Here is a 17,712-nt window from a genome sequence, read left to right as displayed (position 1 = left end):
CGTTTGAGAGAATTGCAATCATTGTTCATAGACTTTTGCTCGAGTCACTTGCAGTGTATTCCTTTGTGTATAAATTATATATATATTATCTGGGGAAAAAAAAACACACAAATGTCAATATTCTTTGGTATACGCTCGTATGAGGATGTCATTTATTTATTTAGATCTCAGTACATAAAATTCAGATCACAAAGAGAGACTTTAACAAAAAATTGTTAAAGTTACAATAATAAATTATAACGTAGTAATGTCAATTTATATCACGCGTATATGTATATATATATATATATATATATATATATATAATAGTATATATTAGTCCCCACTTGTTTATATCCACTTGATTTGCTCGTTCTTGTTAAGCTTGACATCGTCCAAATGATTTTGTGATCCCAGCGCAGCGTATGATTTGTTGCAATACGACGAATCCAACGGAGGATAATAATGTCTGTAGCAAACGTACGTTAAGCAAAAGCCTATTACTGATCCCACTACCACGTCTAAAAAAGAAATCGCAAAATTAGAAAGATTTATATATATATATATGTAATATAGATTTTTTTTTTTTTAATACAATATTAATTAATTGATAAACTAGTTACCCTGCCAATGATGGTGATAATCACACGTTCTGCTTAACGCAATAACAAGAGCGATACATAGTGGTAAAAAGAATGTGCACAGTCTCCACGATTGTCCTTTTCCTGCTAGACTGAATGTATGCAACTTTCCAGCTGAATACAACGCGATAAATCCGAAACTAGCGAACGCAACTGAAAAAAACAAACATATTCATAGAAATTGTTTGACACAATCTGAAGAGGCTTGTGCTTTTTTTACTGCAGTCTTTTTGCAGCAACATCAACATACATGAGGAATGTCCGCTTGGGAATGACTTCTTTCCATCTCTAACAACAATTGGATCTCCAGTGCACTTGAATCCTGAATTCATTTGTCCATCTGGGAAACAACGCCAGAAGAAATCTGGTCTTGGACGACCTAAAAGTAATACGTACAGTAATACAGGAATGTGATTAAAAAAAAAAAAAATTAAATATTAATAACTAAAAATAAATTCAATTAAAAATAAATCAAACTAAAAATAAATTCATTAAATATACATTCAAGTTCCACTTGTTTAGTCATTGTAGTAAATGACATAATAAGTGATAACATACCCACTATTAATTTCAAGATATCTGTAATAAGACCATTAAATCCTAGCGCTAATGTTACAGATAATACTGATTGTTGAAGATCAAGTTTATCTTTGTGTATTATAAAGAAAAAACAAATAACAGCAACTGGCATCATAAATACAAGGGGCTGCAAATAGAATAATTGGTTTAGCATTAATTATATTACACACACATCACTAACATCGTTACACATATATGTTAATATTTCTGTTTGTTAATATAATTCTATCTACCCATAATACTGTAGTTGGAACAAAAGATTCTGTTCTTGGATTTCTGTACAACCACAGTTCATCTTCATGAATTTTTCTTGTAAATGGTTCTGCTTTTTCCAGCTCTCTAAAAAAAAATTCAAACCAAGCTTCAATTTATTCAATTTATTCGATTAATAATAAAATTCTTACGACAACCTTTTGCGACAATTCTTTTTTGCTTTTACAGGCGGTCTCGAAAAAATCAAAAATTATTTATTATTCACACAAACGCACAAAGTACAGACACAGGTTTAACAACATAAAATCTACTGATTGTAATATATATCGATTACTTCTCTTTGCACACATTCCTTTAACTCCCGTCAACTTACACGAATAGCACTGCCAGAAAGACACGCAGTAAAACATCGAACCAAAAACCGATTGAAAGCTGAAGTCCGCGCACGTTAGTCATCTCAACATGTTACACGTTTAAATTAAGAAGAGACTATGTCGGCTTTGCCTGTGTAAAAAAAATCTAAACAACGCAACGTCAAACTTAAAAGGCTCATTGTGGCAAAAAGCAGCATGTGTCGATACAAGTCAAATCGACATCTAAGTGCGCATTCACATGGAGAGCATCGGACGTTAAGGTCGTTCTACATTTAGGTCGCAAAGAAACAAACGCGAGTCGCTGGCTTTGCAAAATTGGCTGCGTTCAGAGCAGAACTCGGCGTTCTAGAGCAAGTGCTTCGTCTGTGATTGGCCTCTTCTTGTAAATTCAATGAAAACATATGCGCCAATCGCAAGCAACAATCGCAAAGCGCCGTTGACTTATTCCATTGGTCAAAGTCAGGAGTATAATTCTGCTGCTAACGTAACATACGCTGCTGTTTCAGCTCGGCGTGCGAGCATTTCTTCAAAATAAATGGCGTAAACGGTTAGATTTTAGAATGAAAGTTGTTTGTCACCGACGGAACACGCGCAACGATGTTTTCGACTACGCAACGTAAGCGATATAGATTGTTGACATGTGATTTTTGCAATAATAGTGCGCTTAACTTCGAAGCGAACTTATATCAGGCTGTTGTCAAAGTAGCGTTACACATGTTTCACAAGATATTCTATAATCTTTGTTTTAAAATTTAATTTAATAAAAGATTAAGATTTGTGATAAAAGAAATTTAATTAACTTTTATACCTTGCGCGCTAAGCAAAAATCCATATGTCACGCGCACTGCCCCCGCATTAGATCTTGCCGCCAGCGAAAGGGTTAATATTTATTTGAGAGTTAATATTTGTTTTATTTTGTCTTACATAGAGATAAAATTGAGGGAGGCGTTTCGCGCAGACTGCCAAGCGCTGATAACGCGCTTCGAACTGTCTTATAACACTCACTTTCAAAACTTTTGCGAGTTATGGAGAGAAATGCAGTTTGTTTTGGTTTTTGCGTACGTATCACCTACTTTCGCATTAAAGGCATTTTATATATTGCAAAAAAAAAATAATAATATAAGAGAATACAAAAGTGATTAATGAGAATTATAAAATTTGCAGCTATCATCCTTCCGAAGTGTATCTATTGACTTTTTGTGAAGATGCTCTCTCTGTGACAAAGCAGTTTTTAGTGAACGCAACAAATCTGAAGGAGCGCATTGCAGCTTTGTACCTTATGTACTCAGTCTACTACAAAATGCCAACAAAACAGTTGAAGTTCAGGATGACCCTGTCAGATTGGAACTGTTTAATGGAGCTGCGTAGTCAGGTCAATAAAGAGGATTTTCTGGATGCTAACTACATTATATGCAAACTAATAGTCGATCATGCATTTCACTTTTGTATTGCTGATAATGTGGTACGTATATTGTCAGAGTAATGATAATAATAATCATCATCATCATTTTATCTGTCAAAATATCAATATTGATTTTTTAGTACTTATTATTTCTTTAATCAAATTTAACAAACTGAGGATTTATTTTATTTTTAATTATTTTGGGTTTTCTTTTTATTGCACACATTGAATATTATTATTTTTTTTAAGTATGGCATGGAAAATTATTTCGGTAAGAGGGCGGAAAAACCCACGTTAGATATTAAAGTGATGCCAGAAGTGAAGGAGCTGGCAGAACCAGAAAAACTGCTGTCAACAATCAGCAAGCTAAGTAAGATCTACGAAGAAAAAAAGAACATTCTATATGATACGGATGGAGATAGCTTACAGCTGTACAATGCCACTATGATTGACGATGTCATTGATAATATTCGCAAAGTGCAGACGGACACTGATATAAAAGATGATACAGCGCAATCTAATAAACCAACATCGGCGTTGAACGAAGGTGGTCAAAAGAATCAAAAGCGGTAAGTGAAATATATAGTACATATGTTTTAAATGTAATATATATATATATATATACTTTTTTTTGTTTCCGAGATATAAGTTTACATAACGCTAATTCACCTTGTATAATGTATGTTTGATGTTACCCATGTTATTGTTTTATACTGTAATTGTATTGGGATTATTGTGACGAAGTAGAGCTTAATGGGTGTAATAATTCTTACATGTGCAGCCGAACTCGTAAGGAAATTGTTCTAGCTAAGATAGGCCGAGCGTTTAATGACGGACTGGAGTCGGAATCTGAAGAAGATCAAGACGTCGACGTTATACTTTCTTCCGAAAGCAGTAGTGACACAGAATTACCTTTCAAGAAGTTTTAGATACTTTAGATACTTATTGACAAATACAGTAGTGACTCAATCAATTGTCAGTTAGTTATGGCAATGAAGCAGTGATTACTGTATAAAAAATGTGATTTTACTCGGAACTACCATTTTTTTACTGTATATAAAATTATTATTATTTTTTTTTTTTTCAGTTTAAATGTACTTTCCAGTATCACAATAGATTACTTTTCAGGTATTATTCTTGTGATATCAATAATCAAAGACACGAGTTATTAGATGTATGTATATATGTTTGTGGGAGTATGTTTATTACATGTTGTGCGTGTGTGTATGTGCGCGTGCGAGCGTCTTTTTATATAGAAAAAATAACTAAATAGTAACATTTTTATACGTGGCAAGAAATAAATTTATATAAAACATTTGTATGTCTCTCTGTGTATTGATCGTCATTATTTAGCACGAGACGTACGAGGATTGGACTAACTAAATAAATGTTAATTTTGCATTAAAAATGTTTTTTTGTACTGACTGAATCTTTTATTGAAACGTTTCTCTGCATCAAACCAGTATATACCGGACAAAAGTGATTGAATTACTAAACTCTAAAGCGGTAAAATTCAAATAAATCTCTAAACATATAAGATCGCGCGGCGATTACAACTGGAGAATTCAATGTAATGTGGTTAACTTGGGTTTTCAAGAACTCAAGAAAACGGTGATGTAATTCTTATTTTCTTAGTTTACAGTTTTTTAAGAAACAAAAAGTTCTTGAAACTGAGATAAAATTCTCAAATATTGAACTCTTCAGTTTTATTCTGTCGCTAAATTCTGGTACTATGTAGGAAGACATTTCATTCTTTACAGAATCTTGAGTTTACATGAGTGACAATGTATGATGTGATAAAAAAAATTCAATCGTCACACAGAAGAGAAGATGTGAGAATCTTGTGAAATCTGCTCGATCACAATCAAAGTTGATCATATACGTTCATCGATGCTCACATAAGAACGCGCTATCAAAGACTTAAAGTTCTCAAGATTTATCTTTAATAGACTTTTAACTGATTATTGTCGTCGAAGCCAGCGCTGTGACCAGCATTTCTCACAATGAAGCTGGTTCCGTCATAGTGCATACGACGCTCGCCACGTCGCACAAACAAATGCGACGTCTGACCCAAAGATGCGGTGCAGTGCAAAAACGGTGTCGTCAACGATGCCGTACCGTTACTAGGTGATGTACGCAGTTGATACTTGTTGCTGTTTCGTGCGATCCTGTTATATGATAGAAATTATTTATAAAACAAACTAATATATTTAAATATATATACCAGTATATAAATAATTGATCTATCTAATCTACAAAAAATCGTGAATTAATTACATGAAGTTAATATATTTTAAAAAATACTATATACATGTATGTAAAATTTGGATTTCTAAAGTATATTATGTGTATTATAAATAAACGAATGTACATATATATATAAATATTTTTTTCATACATAATCTTTTTTATATTTAAAGAAGCTAGTACCTGACAAGACCATCAGGAGTCTGTGATATTCTAACGTTGTTAATAATCCAGTTCTCAACACCTTCTTCCGTTTGCCAATATTGAGCTGTGTTAAGATGTGTCGCAGCTTCTTGCAGACATGCAAGTCCGTGACGAGAGTTCGAGTAAAAGACGCTCAACGAGAAATCCTGTGTGATTTATTTGTTATAATTGCGATAAGTCTATAAAATATTAACTATTCTTAAATATATAAAATTTTTTGCAGAGCTCAAGTATTTTCTAAAAATTTGAGAGAGAGTTGTTTATAATGAGTATCTATTTGCATTCTACCTGGCTCATATCCGAAAAGGAGTCTGTTGTGGTTCTGGTCCCAGCTGTGTCTACGAGATAGACAAGAGCGCATTGTTCCGATGTAAAACTAACTCCCTTATACCACATCTTTGCGTACCTAATGGAACAAGCCAATCGAAATTAATGTAGATGCGTATAAGTAGAAAAAAAAAACCGGGACTAACTTGTTGTTTCCGTGTGTATCGTGAGCCACAATTTCTACCCGAGAACCATACTGATATATTCTGCCATTGGGATGTAGCAAAGCAGCAGCTGATCCTGAACCACTCAACGATAGAACAATATTGTTCTATGATGTGTATATATATATATATAAGAAATGAAATTTTATATATTATTAAATAATAATCATATGCATACAGGTATCCGATATTAACCGTAAGAATTCGTTAATTATATTGCAAGGAATCTTGTAAAATGACACAGAACTGTTTGACTCGATATAACTCTCTATTTGTTTACGAGCCGTAATACGACTATCACCGGACATCCTGTACATATATTATATTTAATAATTATTTTATATTAATATTGCAAAAATATTTCAATAGGCTGCCACCTTAAAATTGATAATTCGAACGGCACGATCAATGGTCATGTCCACGCGTATCCTATTGTGCAGCCTAAGTGATATGGTGCCATGAGGGGTGGTAACGGCGCCGCCGGCACTAGCCTCGGCCTCGTGTTCCCTCCAATTCTCTGTGTAGATAGAAGTTTCCTCAGCCGCGTAATAAGGTCCGCCGATTGACTTCCTACCCTGTCGCCAGATTGCTGCCGATCCCGAATACGCGTTTGCTCCATTCCACTGTTCAGTTGGAGGCTCAAAATATTTGGACAGTTCGTTATATCGCTATAATGGAATTCAGTAAAAAGGTTGGTCATCAGAAAATACTTACATATGAGAGATCAAGTTAATATATTTTATTTTTTATGTATATATTTTCATGTATATATATATATATATATATATATATATACATATATATTTATATAAATATGTTAACAAAACTTTTCATTTTTAATGGTTAAGCAAAATGTGATATAACTATTTTATAACTTCTGAAAGAAAGTCTTCCTTACTATCATCTTATCTTATCTCTTTTGACTGTTGTAATAGTGTGACTTCTATGTTAGTGTATTTTTAACTCTAAGAAATCACATTATTTGCGTTCGAACAAGTTTAAAATACATAACGGTTTTTTAAATAAGGTTTCATACTTTTTTAATATTATCTATATTTATATAAGTTTTAACTAAGTGTTTAATTATCTTTTTAAAATTTATCTTATTAAAATTTTTAAATATTTTAAAAAGAGAAATTTCTATTTCTTAAAGTAGTTACATGTATATTTTATTGCTTTGTTTTGTGAAATTGCTTGAGAAATTTATTTTTTCTTTATTACAAAATAAAGATAGATTAGATTTATATAGCATGGATCAGACATTTAATGGGAATCCATAACTCCAATCATCATCTAATAAAGATTAGATTTAATGAAGATTTGCACGGAATGTTGTTGCGTGCGAAGAGATGAGATACAAAATTACGACAAGAGATAAGGTTCAAGATTAAAGTGTGTATACTTGATAATTAAGATCTTCAGTCTGAGAATGATAATTGTGAGCTGTATAAAGAGATCGTGGCCTCATTGCTGTGGTTGAACTGGTCTGGTTTTGTATCGTTGTCACAGAATAAGACGGCGTTATTTGCATTGCTGGTAGAATAAAAGACTTATGTATCTCTTTTCGGAACTCGGTGCAAGTATTTGCCATTTCCTTTGCCTAAAAAAAAAAAAGATGAGTCATTGTATACACATCGTGTTCTCGTAAACTACAAATTTATCTCGCTTCAAGAATCCGCAAAAAAAACAAAATGTAATTACAGAATTAAAAAAAAAAAACAAAAATAAGACAAAATAATTACGCTATTAAAATTTAAAACAAGAAAATTAATAAATATAAATGCAAAAAAAGAGAATATTCATAAAAACACGGAGGAGAACGCACTTTGAAGTCACCAGCGGCGGCGGCGGTGTTTTTCGTTTTCTTGCGCCGGGACTTCCGGTGCTTCGTAACCGCCGTCTGGCCGGCCTCGCCTGCGTGATCCACGATTGAAACGATTTCAAGATTTCCCGGGGGCCGACGTTTACACCGCGTTTCAGCGCGCCGTGATTACTCGCTAAGCTGTACCTCAAGTATAAAGCAAAGTCACACAACAAACTGATGTTGTACAAACAAGCGAGCATCTCGGTCGCCCTGGTAATTTTGAAAGACAGCTGAATGATCCAGCGATCCAACTCCCGAGTTATACGCAGCATGATATATTTGATTTTTTTACGAATATACAGTTCGATAACAAATATATGCAACTTACAAAGTCGTTGTATTACAGATAATGATTAAAAAAATATACTTGACCTAGGAAATTAAAAAATATATACATTCGAACGGGAAATTTGTGAAAAACAATTTGAGAAAAAATCGACAGAATGTAAAATGTTCGAAATCTGAATGTTTCTCTTTTACCGAACGAATCTTTCTCTCTTTACTGATAATTGTTTAGAATTCGATTGTCCTGTATTTATATTATTTACATTTTTCTCTTACGTCACAAAAGCAAAGAGCAAGAACGATAAGAGTAAAAAAAAAAAAAAAAAGAAGATAAAAGGAAATCTTCGCTTTAATCTCTAATCGGTTTAAACATTCAGTAAGCATTCATAAAACTTTTACATTGCGTCGGAAGAATTTCTAGGCTACGCAAAACTGCGCAAAAAAATAATAGAGTTGCTAAAGAAACGGAAAAAGTATATAGTTTTCTCGTGCGGTTATCATAATCAGTTTTTTTTTCCGGCAAGTTCTGGTATTAAGTAAGTGAAGCTGCGATGCAAATTAAAGCGTGTATTTTTGCAAATATATTGTTGCGGTGAGAATCACAAATCGCCTCAATAAATCGCAGTCTCAAAGAAAAAATCGTATAAATCACACGGAAAGAAAGATTCGCTAGAATAGCAAGAAGATTAGCTTATACATATTTCTTCTATTTCTATAGCAAGAATCTTAGTAAGCTTAATGAGATTTTTATTTTGTTAACAAAACGAAAAATTCAGTGAACTCGGCACAAATTTTTCTCGCTGGTCGTATAACAACCATAGAAAACTTTTTTCCCGTTTATATAACGGATAAATTGAGTTCGAGGATGAACAAATTATACAACAATCTAAATTATATTAATCTAATTAATTGTCCAATTAATTCATTAATTAGGTTCTGGCAAATCTTATAGTTTTGGTGATTAAAATTGAAAATGAATGAACGAATAAATCGAAAAATTGCGGAAAAAAATTTACAGAAGTAGAATCACAAATTCGAATGTGTGATGCCTGATTTTACACACAGATGATTAATTAAACTAACTTAGAATTCAGATCTCTAAGACAAGAATCTACATGAAAAGAAAAAACACTTTGCTATCATAGTTACATTACGTTTTTTTTTTTTATCACAGTTGGTAAGAATATTATTATGCAAGTTTCTGCGTGCACCTTGCGACTACGTAAGTTTCTTTTTTCAATAATTGCAATACAATGTCACATGCGCATGATATAAATTATCTGTAAAACTTATCTGTAAAACAAAAACCGAGGTAACACATAACGTATTTCCTATTGTACAGAAAAGTTATATTGCACAATATATCGCTGAGTAACTTGAGTGATTCTGAATAATTTCAAGTAAGTTTATTATATTGTGTCTATGAAATTTTTGTGTTGAATTCTTATGCAAATCTAATTCGTACGACGTATAAAACGTACGTTACATAGACGCGTGTTATTACGTAACTATATTTTTATGCAACTGGTAATGATAACAGCAACCAAAGAAAATGCATCAGTCTTTTGTGTGACAACAAGGAAAACTGAGAAAAAATATACGCGCGTTCAGGAATATTTATTCAAAATTCTCTCTCTGCCTCGGATATAAAAATTATTGTATTTGTGGAGAATTGATGAATCATTTAATCTGCTTCTCAACGAGACTTTTAACGGCTAATTTTATTTGCATTAACATTAAAAATAAGCTGCTCTTCCGCAGAGTGGGGATGCTTGACTTTATCTACGAGCACGTGTTGCAGCTTGCCCTCAGTGTACTGTCGTAGACGTGCTGACACGTGCTTCTGTCACACTTGCGAGCCTGTTTGTCGACCAATCAACCTTTCTGTGTTCTTGATTAATTCAGAATGATCACACCGACGACGGCTGTTCTTGTCCCTGGGTTGTTCGCGCTTGTGTTAGGTAAATGTTGCATTTATTCTTTAAATTCATTCAACGCAATTTCGAAACTCCTCACACACACACACACACTGTGTGTACAAATAAATTTACTCGCGATATCAATTGTTTGTTTTGAAAATTTTAATCTGAACGAACATACGAGATCAAAATATTTATTTGTTGATATTAAGTTTATCATTATTTTGAAATACATTATCTTTTATTCATTTGTTTAACAACTCGTATCACGAATCTTATACAAGAGTTTGTCTTTTTATCAAACATATGTTTTTATCAAGAGTTTGTCTTTTTATCAAACATATGTTTTTTTATCAAGAAAATGCGATTTCTTTCTACAACATTGTTATTATTTATTTCTTATTATTTTTGTTTTTCATAAAACATCAGAATCGTTATTTTTCACGTCGCTCTATTATATACTAATCATTATATATTACATTTTTGTAGGAGTACCTTTGACCTCTGAAGTTACGGGCACGGAAAACGAGGCAAATCACGAAAAGGACACTCTGCGACTAGTCACAGTGGTATATGGAATTTGTTTTACAATTAAACCTCAGACATACGTTGTTTTTGCTTCTTGATAAAAAAAAAAAGGTGATGTTCGTAGATTTTGACATATTGGATTTGAATTCAGAATTTTGTTCGTCACACACATTTAAAGATATTATATTCGAGAGATAAAATATTGTCTTGTTTATTATCAGATAAAATAAAATATCGTCTTGTTTGTTATCAGATAAAATATAAATCTCGTTTTCCACTTTCTTCTTCGCTAAAAATCGTAAACTACCATCTCTGCCCTCTTAAAGTAAGCTACTTCTTGATTCTGCTACATGCTTCTCTTAGCCAACATTAAAATGAATAAATACAATATATTTTTGGCAGGCAAACGAGAAAGCGAAACTAAACACAAGATTCGAGTATTTCCATCACGTTTCATCAATTCATGCCGTCTCATAGTCATTCTCCCCCCGAGAAACTGACAACTTACGTAAAGTCGGGATGAGCGGTAAAAAGTCGTATTTGCACTGGGATTAACGTTATCATGGAATAACAGTTCTCTCTGTATGTATGTTTTTCCATTGCAATTTTATTGAATAACCTAGATTTTGCTTTTTCAATCGACACGTCGAGCAATTTTTATCTGTTACATTTACTTAAGAGATATGTAATCCACCTGTTATTATCAGATGACGCATCATCATGTTTCATCTTTTTGTTTTTTTGTTTGTTTTTTTTTTTTTTTTTTTATGCAACAATCTAGACATACATTCAAGAAATGCATTCCTGAAGAGAAAAAAACTTGATGGAGATGAATTAAGTCGATCGCGCGTTTTACAATCATCTCTCTATTAATAAAATTAATATCGCAACATCTTTTTTCGTTTTCTTAGATAGTAAGACACGGAGAAAGAGCACCCGTGGATACCTATCCGAATGATCCTCACATCAATTCGAAGATGGAGCCGTACGGCTGGGGTCAGCTGACAAATGTAAGTTCTGTTACTGTTTTTTATTTATTTTTTTTTTTTTTAACCCTCATGAATGAAATCGTAGCGTGTAAACCATGGATTTAGGAAGGAAGAAGGAACCAATACGATCTGGGATTGTTTATGCGAAAGCGTTACAATGACTTTCTCCGATCGATGTACAGTCCTGACGTCTTCTATCTGCAGTCGACCGCCGAGGATCGTACAAAAATGTCGGGCATGCTGGAGGCTGCCGCCCTGTGGAAACCCAACAAAAAGCAAATGTTCAAACCCGATTTAGACTGGCAACCGGTCGCGTTGTTTTATCAAAAACGTGAGAACGACACGGTAAAGCAATTTTGTATAATATCTCAGTCAGACACACGAAGACCGCTTCTCATTTGGATTCTTTTGCTCTTATCTCCGCATCAATAAATCATGACGATCATTTCTACGACAACGCGATCCAATAACGTTACAGCGACGAAGCGAGAACTACTTTTTCATGTTTTACAGCTCATGTTAATATGGAATACGTGTCCGAAATACACTCAATTGCGTTCCTCGGTGCACGACTTGCCGGAAATTCGAAAAGTAGAAGACAACAACAAAGAATTGTTCAGAGAACTCACGAACTTCACGGGCATACCGATCGCAACTATCGAAGATGTCGGCTCGCTCTACAGTACGTTAACAGCCGAGGTAATTTTTATACAAATTAGTTTTACAAGATAATAGAAACAGCTAATTTTTTTTAAATCTTAGTCGCATTGCTAAAAGATTAAGACATTCTTTTGAGAACACACCGATTCGATATGAAGTTCTTTATGAGATTCTCTGAATTTTATTGCGACAGGATCACATGGGTTTGATGTTGCCGGAATGGACGAAGAACTATTATCCGAATAAATTGGAGCCGTTAATGTTGTACGATCTGCAACTCAACACGTACAACGACGAATTCCGCAGATTAAAGGGCGGTCCTATGCTGAAGAAGATCACCAGCGATATGATGGCGAGAAAAAACGGTAACTTACGACCTGAGAAGAGAAAAATGTTCATGTACGTTGGCCACGATAGCACCATCGTCACTTTGCTGGACACAATGCACATTTGGTACAATCAGATGCCGCACTACAACATCATGGTCATGATAGAGTTGCACGAAGATGAGGGTGAATGGAACGTACAGGTAAATAAATAAAATAAAAAAAAAAAAAAAAAACATTGTGTAACAGTGAACTTTCGGTTAACGATTGCATCTATTTGACATCAATTTTTCTTTACTTTCTTTAATTGATTCTTAATCGATTTTTGAACCAATAAGACTGATCTTATACTGTAGGTATTTCTAAAAAACACAACAGCTCACGAACCGTACCCGATGACGATACCTGGATGCACTGTTGCGTGTCCTCTTAATGATTTCGTTAAGATCTTGAAACCAATGATGCCGGATAATTGGAAAGAGGAGTGCAAAGTCGAAGGTGACTACACGACTCCACCTGCACCACTTCCATAGCTGTAGAAAACAAATTTTCACAACTTATCGTATTATAATTCAAGTAATTTTTTAATGACATTGTAAATTATCTTAATCTATTTACATCATTATTACCTAAAATATTAACTTCTATCATATTCGCTTCTCTTGTAAGTTACTTTTAACTTAAAGTGACTAATGTTGTTTTAAAACAAAACCTTTCGAATTACATTCCTCAAAAATCGAAGATCTACAGAACAAGAAAAAAAAACACTTAAATTTCAAGAAAACTTGGTCTCTTCTCTGTAGAAAGTTTCTTTGATGTTCCTTGTGTTTTGGCGTTTGTATCATTTGATCATTTAACGAATTATTCGCCAAAAAGATTAAGCAAAAATCTTTTCCTCTCGTCGTTTTTTCGTCACCACCGTCCCGGGTTTATGTTGGGCGTCCGGATGATTGAGTAGCTCCGGTGGACACGTAGATATCGGGCTAGCAAGAATAGTCTGCTTGAGATCATAAAACAGATGACTATCATCCTTCGTACAGAAAGATATAGCAAGACCAGCTTTGCCAGCGCGGCCCGTTCGACCAATTCTGTGCGTGTAATCTGAAAAACATTAAAAAAACAATTAAAAAACAACCGAATGGTAAAACAATTATATAGAGAGAATAAAACATGTGAATAAAAAAAATTTACCTTCAATAGTTTTAGCCATGTCGTAATTGATAACCATTGATACATCCTTGATGTCGATACCACGTCCCGCAACATCCGTCGCCACCAATATGTCTTTGGTTCCGCTTTTGAGAGATGCAAGCGCGTATTCTCGTTGTTCCTGACCTTTGCCACCGTGCAACGTACAGGCATTGTACTGATATGTAACAAAGAAAACTATGTTAAAATATTCACAAGATTTTCAAAACTTTTATATTTTTTGTTTAACTTTGAATGATCTTTTAAAATTGTAGGATCTTCAAATGTGAACGCGCGATTTTATATATATATATATATCACCCCGTTTAAATCTAAAATACATACTCCCAGTTTTTCCAAGCCTCTTGCCAAGACATCTGCACCTTTCTTCTGATTCACAAATATGATGACGGGCGGCTCGACGCCTCTACTCAGTATCTCCATAAGTTTCTTTCGTTTGTCAGCTTCGCCCATTATGTGCACTATTTGCTCAGTACGTTCTGTTGGTTTACCAACGCTGCCAATGTACACAACCGCTGGTCTTCTTAAGTAAGTTCGAGCAAGTCGCTCGACAGCCGGTGGCATTGTGGCAGTGAACATCACCGTCTGAAATCAAAGAAACGTCGTTAACATAAACATCAAACGTATATGTATGAACGAATTTGAAAGCGAGAATTCCCCGTACTTGTCTGTATTTCTTCTTCGTATTATAATTAGCCAAAAGTTTCTCCTCGTTTTCGGCATCTTCATTGTCCGGTTTTAGATTCGTCACAGGCATGTATTCCAGAATTTTTTGAACATCTAGAAGAATTAGTAAATGTTACATAACACTGAACATTGAGATATATGAAACTTTAACTAAGCTATGTGAATAAAACTAGTCAAATAATTTAAATAACTATTTAATTGTAATATCATAAAAATTTAATTGCAATGTGAATGCGTCTATATGCAATAAAATGATGTTATTTTCTTTATTATACATACCCGGTTCGAAACCCATGTCTATCATACGATCGGCTTCGTCCAACACAATATAAGTACATTGATTTAATACGAGATATCGATTTTCTAAAACGTCTATTAATCGTCCAGGTGTAGCGATAACAATCTGAAACAAAAATGATTTTTGATTGAATAAAATTATACGTTAATATCTAACGTACTTTCGATTCTATTTGACATCACGTTAATTACGCTTGGAATTAATAGAATATTTATTATAATTGCATTGCAAATATACCTCGCAACCCATCCGCAATCTAAAGCCTTGTTCCTCCCTTGAAAGACCACCAACTACGACAACTGTTCGAATTCCTAACGGCTGACCGAATTTGTTTGTTTCTTCTTCTATTTGTTGTGCTAACTCACTACACAGAACAAATATTAATCAATTAATTAAATACAATCATTATGTAATTATATTAAGTGAAAATAATAACTAGAATGAAAAAAACAATACCGTGTGGGTGCCAAGATAATGCTATAAGGTCCTTGGTCCGCCTCCTCGAGTCTCTCGATTTTTGGCAGACTAGTGATCCACAGTAACAGAGGAATCAGGAAGGCCAGCGTCTTTCCCGAACCGGTTTCGGCGACACCGATGATATCTCGATTTTGTAACCCAATTGGAATTGCCTGCCTCTGGATAGGCGTCAGATCTTTATAACCCACTTTGTCAATAATGTCCAGTATTTCTTTTGGAAACCCGGACTCTTTCCAAGATCGAATAGGATCGGGAATACGACCTCCCTTAATTGTAATATTATAGTCCTCTCGAAAGATACGCCAATCACGTTCCGTCATTTCATTGAGAGCCTTTTCGGACCAGTGTCGATCGTCCCATTTCTGCTTCTCCTCTTTCCTCTTCACTTTCTTCAATCTCATTCTTAAAGACAAAAAATATATAAATTTATTCAAGAGCTTACAATAAATGTAATGTTTATCGACAGAGCAAAACTTACTTCTCTTGCTCCTTCTCAGCCTCTGTGCGTCTCTTCTCCAGCAATTCGCCGTAAAATTTGCTCTGATCCCTCTTCTGGGCTTTAATGTCGATACCTGCCAGATTACCTCTTCCAAAGAACTGCACCTGATGTCTTTCCTTGTAAATACTATTGTAATCCACCGACGTGTCTTCCGAAGTATCCCAATCAAAAACAAACTTTCGGTCATTTAATCTTCTGACTCTTCGTTTTTTCTTTACCAGACCTAGATATCGTTCTTTGATAGCCTCTACTTCCTTCTCTTTATCCTTATCCTTAATCTCGTCTTCGCGCGAACGCTGCACATCCCTTCTTCTAATAAAAACAAATAAAATAAATTGTATAAGCAAATTTTCAAAGTACAGTAGAATTTTAGTCTAGTGCTCGTTTAAAATACCTGTCTCTATCGTCCCAATCTCTTTCTTTATTGTCGGAATGGAACAAAAGTTTTCGTTCCTCCTCTTGCTGCTTCCTTATCGCCTCGACTTCCTGCTGACGCTTTTCCAATGCCAAAGCCGCACGTTCCTCCTTGGTAAGGAACTTCGGTTTGGCTCGCGCCTCCTCTTCCGCCTTCTTCTTTGCCAGCAACTCCTCCAGACTTAACGGCTCCTTCTTCGGCAATGATGACTTCGACTTTTCCTCCGCTTCTTCCTCCTCTTTCTTGACATCGTTCTTCAAATCCTTCTTCACGTCATCCTCGTTCGTAGGCGTCGGACTGCTCTTGCGTTTCTTTTCGTCTTTGGATCTGTCTTTGATATCGCGACGTTCCCGCTCTCTCTCCCGCGATCTATCGCGCTCCCGTGACCGTTCTCTCGATCTCGATCGCTTTCTGTCCTTCTTGCGATCCTTGGATCGACTTCTGGTGCGCCGACGCTCGCGTCGTTCCCGATCGCGCTCGCGTTCCCGGTCGCGCTCGCGGGATCGGCTTCGCCGCGTGGTTTTCTTGTCGTGCGGCATGTGTGAAAGTAACGTAAACTCGCTCGACGAAAAACGACAACAACAATGACAAAATCAAGTGAGAAAATAAAATAGAAAATTTAAAGGTTAGAACGAGCGCACGGTATTTTGTTTCCGGAGAACACACACATATGCGCAATTTGACTGGTCATTTTCACGCAGCAGCACATATTGGCTGCGGTCCGTTTCATGCTTAAGCGCACATTTATCTATAGTATACGTGACATATACTACAGATAAATGCGCGATTAAGCATGAAACGGACCGCAGCCATTGTGTGTTAAAAACAGTTACTATACAAAACAGCCTGTACGCCATCTTCAGATGTAAACAGACATTTAAAAGGACGGAGATTCGTCTTACCGACGTATCGTAATTTTACGTTTCGACATTCGCTGCCGGTATCGGAAATCTATAGCACATGTGACGTGAGATCATAGATTTTTTTCAGCATATACTGTGGCAGCGAATACGTTCGGACGCGCAAAGGCGGACCGTTAACTTTGGGGGCCTTGGGCCAACGCTGTGTTCACCTGTGCCAGTACTTGGAATTATTTTTATTGCAAAAGAAAGAAAAACGGTTGGTTTTGGTTCTGTCGTTTATTTTTGACCACTTTGGGGAAGGGACCCTTTGATTGTGAACAGGTTCATAAAGACCATGCCTAAATCCGTCTCTGCGGGCACGAAGGTCAAAGATAACGCCGTTAAAATAAACTTAAGGTCATTGCACACAACATAACGTAGCTACGTGCGCGTAAGATCATTTGGACCAATGAGCCGTCCAACATAAAGTCGCCATAGTAATTTACAGCGCGCAACATAAAATTGCTAGATTCTCATTGGTTGGAGATGGTCTCAGGCTGTCTTATATATATAAGCGGTGTTCC

At 35.1% G+C, this 17,712-nt stretch overlaps 5 protein-coding genes across 10 annotated transcripts; 2 read left to right on the top strand and 3 right to left on the bottom strand.

Annotated features, from left to right (window-relative positions):
* Window positions 1-152: 152 nt before the first annotated feature.
* Window positions 153-2,025, bottom strand: LOC109853845 (phospholipid phosphatase 5). Its single transcript, XM_020426362.1, has 6 exons — window positions 1,786-2,025; window positions 1,433-1,538; window positions 1,179-1,326; window positions 871-999; window positions 603-773; window positions 153-500 (listed from the first exon to the last, which is right to left on the bottom strand). Exons 1-6 carry the CDS (start codon window positions 1,866-1,868, stop codon window positions 331-333), a joined length of 807 nt encoding a protein of 268 aa, XP_020281951.1. The 5' UTR covers window positions 1,869-2,025; the 3' UTR covers window positions 153-330.
* A 226-nt stretch (window positions 2,026-2,251) lies between these two features.
* Window positions 2,252-5,033, top strand: LOC109853844 (snRNA-activating protein complex subunit 1). 2 transcript variants are annotated; one of them, XM_020426361.1, is made up of 5 exons: window positions 2,252-2,402; window positions 2,715-2,844; window positions 2,951-3,248; window positions 3,438-3,757; window positions 4,949-5,033. In XM_020426361.1, the coding sequence occupies exons 1-5, from the start codon at window positions 2,384-2,386 to the stop codon at window positions 4,968-4,970; spliced, it is 789 nt and encodes a 262-aa protein (XP_020281950.1). In that variant the 5' UTR covers window positions 2,252-2,383; the 3' UTR covers window positions 4,971-5,033. The 2 variants fall into 2 exon arrangements, with proteins under 2 accessions (XP_020281950.1, XP_020281949.1); XM_020426360.1 differs by lacking the exon at window positions 4,949-5,033 and adding an exon at window positions 3,970-4,165 and having other exon boundaries at window positions 2,253-2,402.
* Window positions 4,260-8,181, bottom strand: LOC109853843. Its single transcript, XM_020426358.1, has 7 exons — window positions 7,956-8,181; window positions 7,533-7,730; window positions 6,508-6,798; window positions 6,113-6,237; window positions 5,928-6,045; window positions 5,619-5,785; window positions 4,260-5,356 (listed from the first exon to the last, which is right to left on the bottom strand). The coding sequence occupies exons 2-7, from the start codon at window positions 7,719-7,721 to the stop codon at window positions 5,131-5,133; spliced, it is 1,116 nt and encodes a 371-aa protein (XP_020281947.1). The 5' UTR covers window positions 7,722-7,730; window positions 7,956-8,181; the 3' UTR covers window positions 4,260-5,130.
* LOC109853841 (lysosomal acid phosphatase-like) lies at window positions 6,736-13,252 on the top strand. 5 transcript variants are annotated; one of them, XM_020426355.1, is made up of 8 exons: window positions 6,736-6,821; window positions 10,081-10,240; window positions 10,688-10,767; window positions 11,638-11,736; window positions 11,821-12,060; window positions 12,229-12,414; window positions 12,569-12,904; window positions 13,058-13,252. In XM_020426355.1, the coding sequence occupies exons 2-8, from the start codon at window positions 10,186-10,188 to the stop codon at window positions 13,232-13,234; spliced, it is 1,173 nt and encodes a 390-aa protein (XP_020281944.1). In that variant the 5' UTR covers window positions 6,736-6,821; window positions 10,081-10,185; the 3' UTR covers window positions 13,235-13,252. The 5 variants fall into 5 exon arrangements, with proteins under 5 accessions (XP_020281944.1, XP_020281943.1, XP_020281942.1 ...); XM_020426354.1 differs by having other exon boundaries at window positions 6,765-6,821; window positions 10,041-10,240; XM_020426353.1 differs by lacking the exon at window positions 6,736-6,821 and adding an exon at window positions 9,555-9,679 and having other exon boundaries at window positions 10,041-10,240.
* A 301-nt stretch (window positions 13,253-13,553) lies between these two features.
* Window positions 13,554-16,952, bottom strand: LOC109853838 (probable ATP-dependent RNA helicase DDX23). The gene is made up of 9 exons (XM_020426347.1): window positions 16,266-16,952; window positions 15,851-16,183; window positions 15,352-15,774; window positions 15,133-15,259; window positions 14,877-15,000; window positions 14,575-14,690; window positions 14,235-14,495; window positions 13,893-14,067; window positions 13,554-13,802 (listed from the first exon to the last, which is right to left on the bottom strand). The coding sequence occupies exons 1-9, from the start codon at window positions 16,823-16,825 to the stop codon at window positions 13,579-13,581; spliced, it is 2,343 nt and encodes a 780-aa protein (XP_020281936.1). The 5' UTR covers window positions 16,826-16,952; the 3' UTR covers window positions 13,554-13,578.
* Window positions 16,953-17,712: the final 760 nt, after the last annotated feature.

This window comes from Pseudomyrmex gracilis, unplaced genomic scaffold (assembly GCF_002006095.1).
Source record: "Pseudomyrmex gracilis isolate BER0280 unplaced genomic scaffold, ASM200609v1 scaffold_56, whole genome shotgun sequence".
Classification (NCBI taxonomy): domain Eukaryota; kingdom Metazoa; phylum Arthropoda; class Insecta; order Hymenoptera; family Formicidae; genus Pseudomyrmex; species Pseudomyrmex gracilis.
This window is presented reverse-complemented; position numbering and strand designations above follow the sequence as displayed.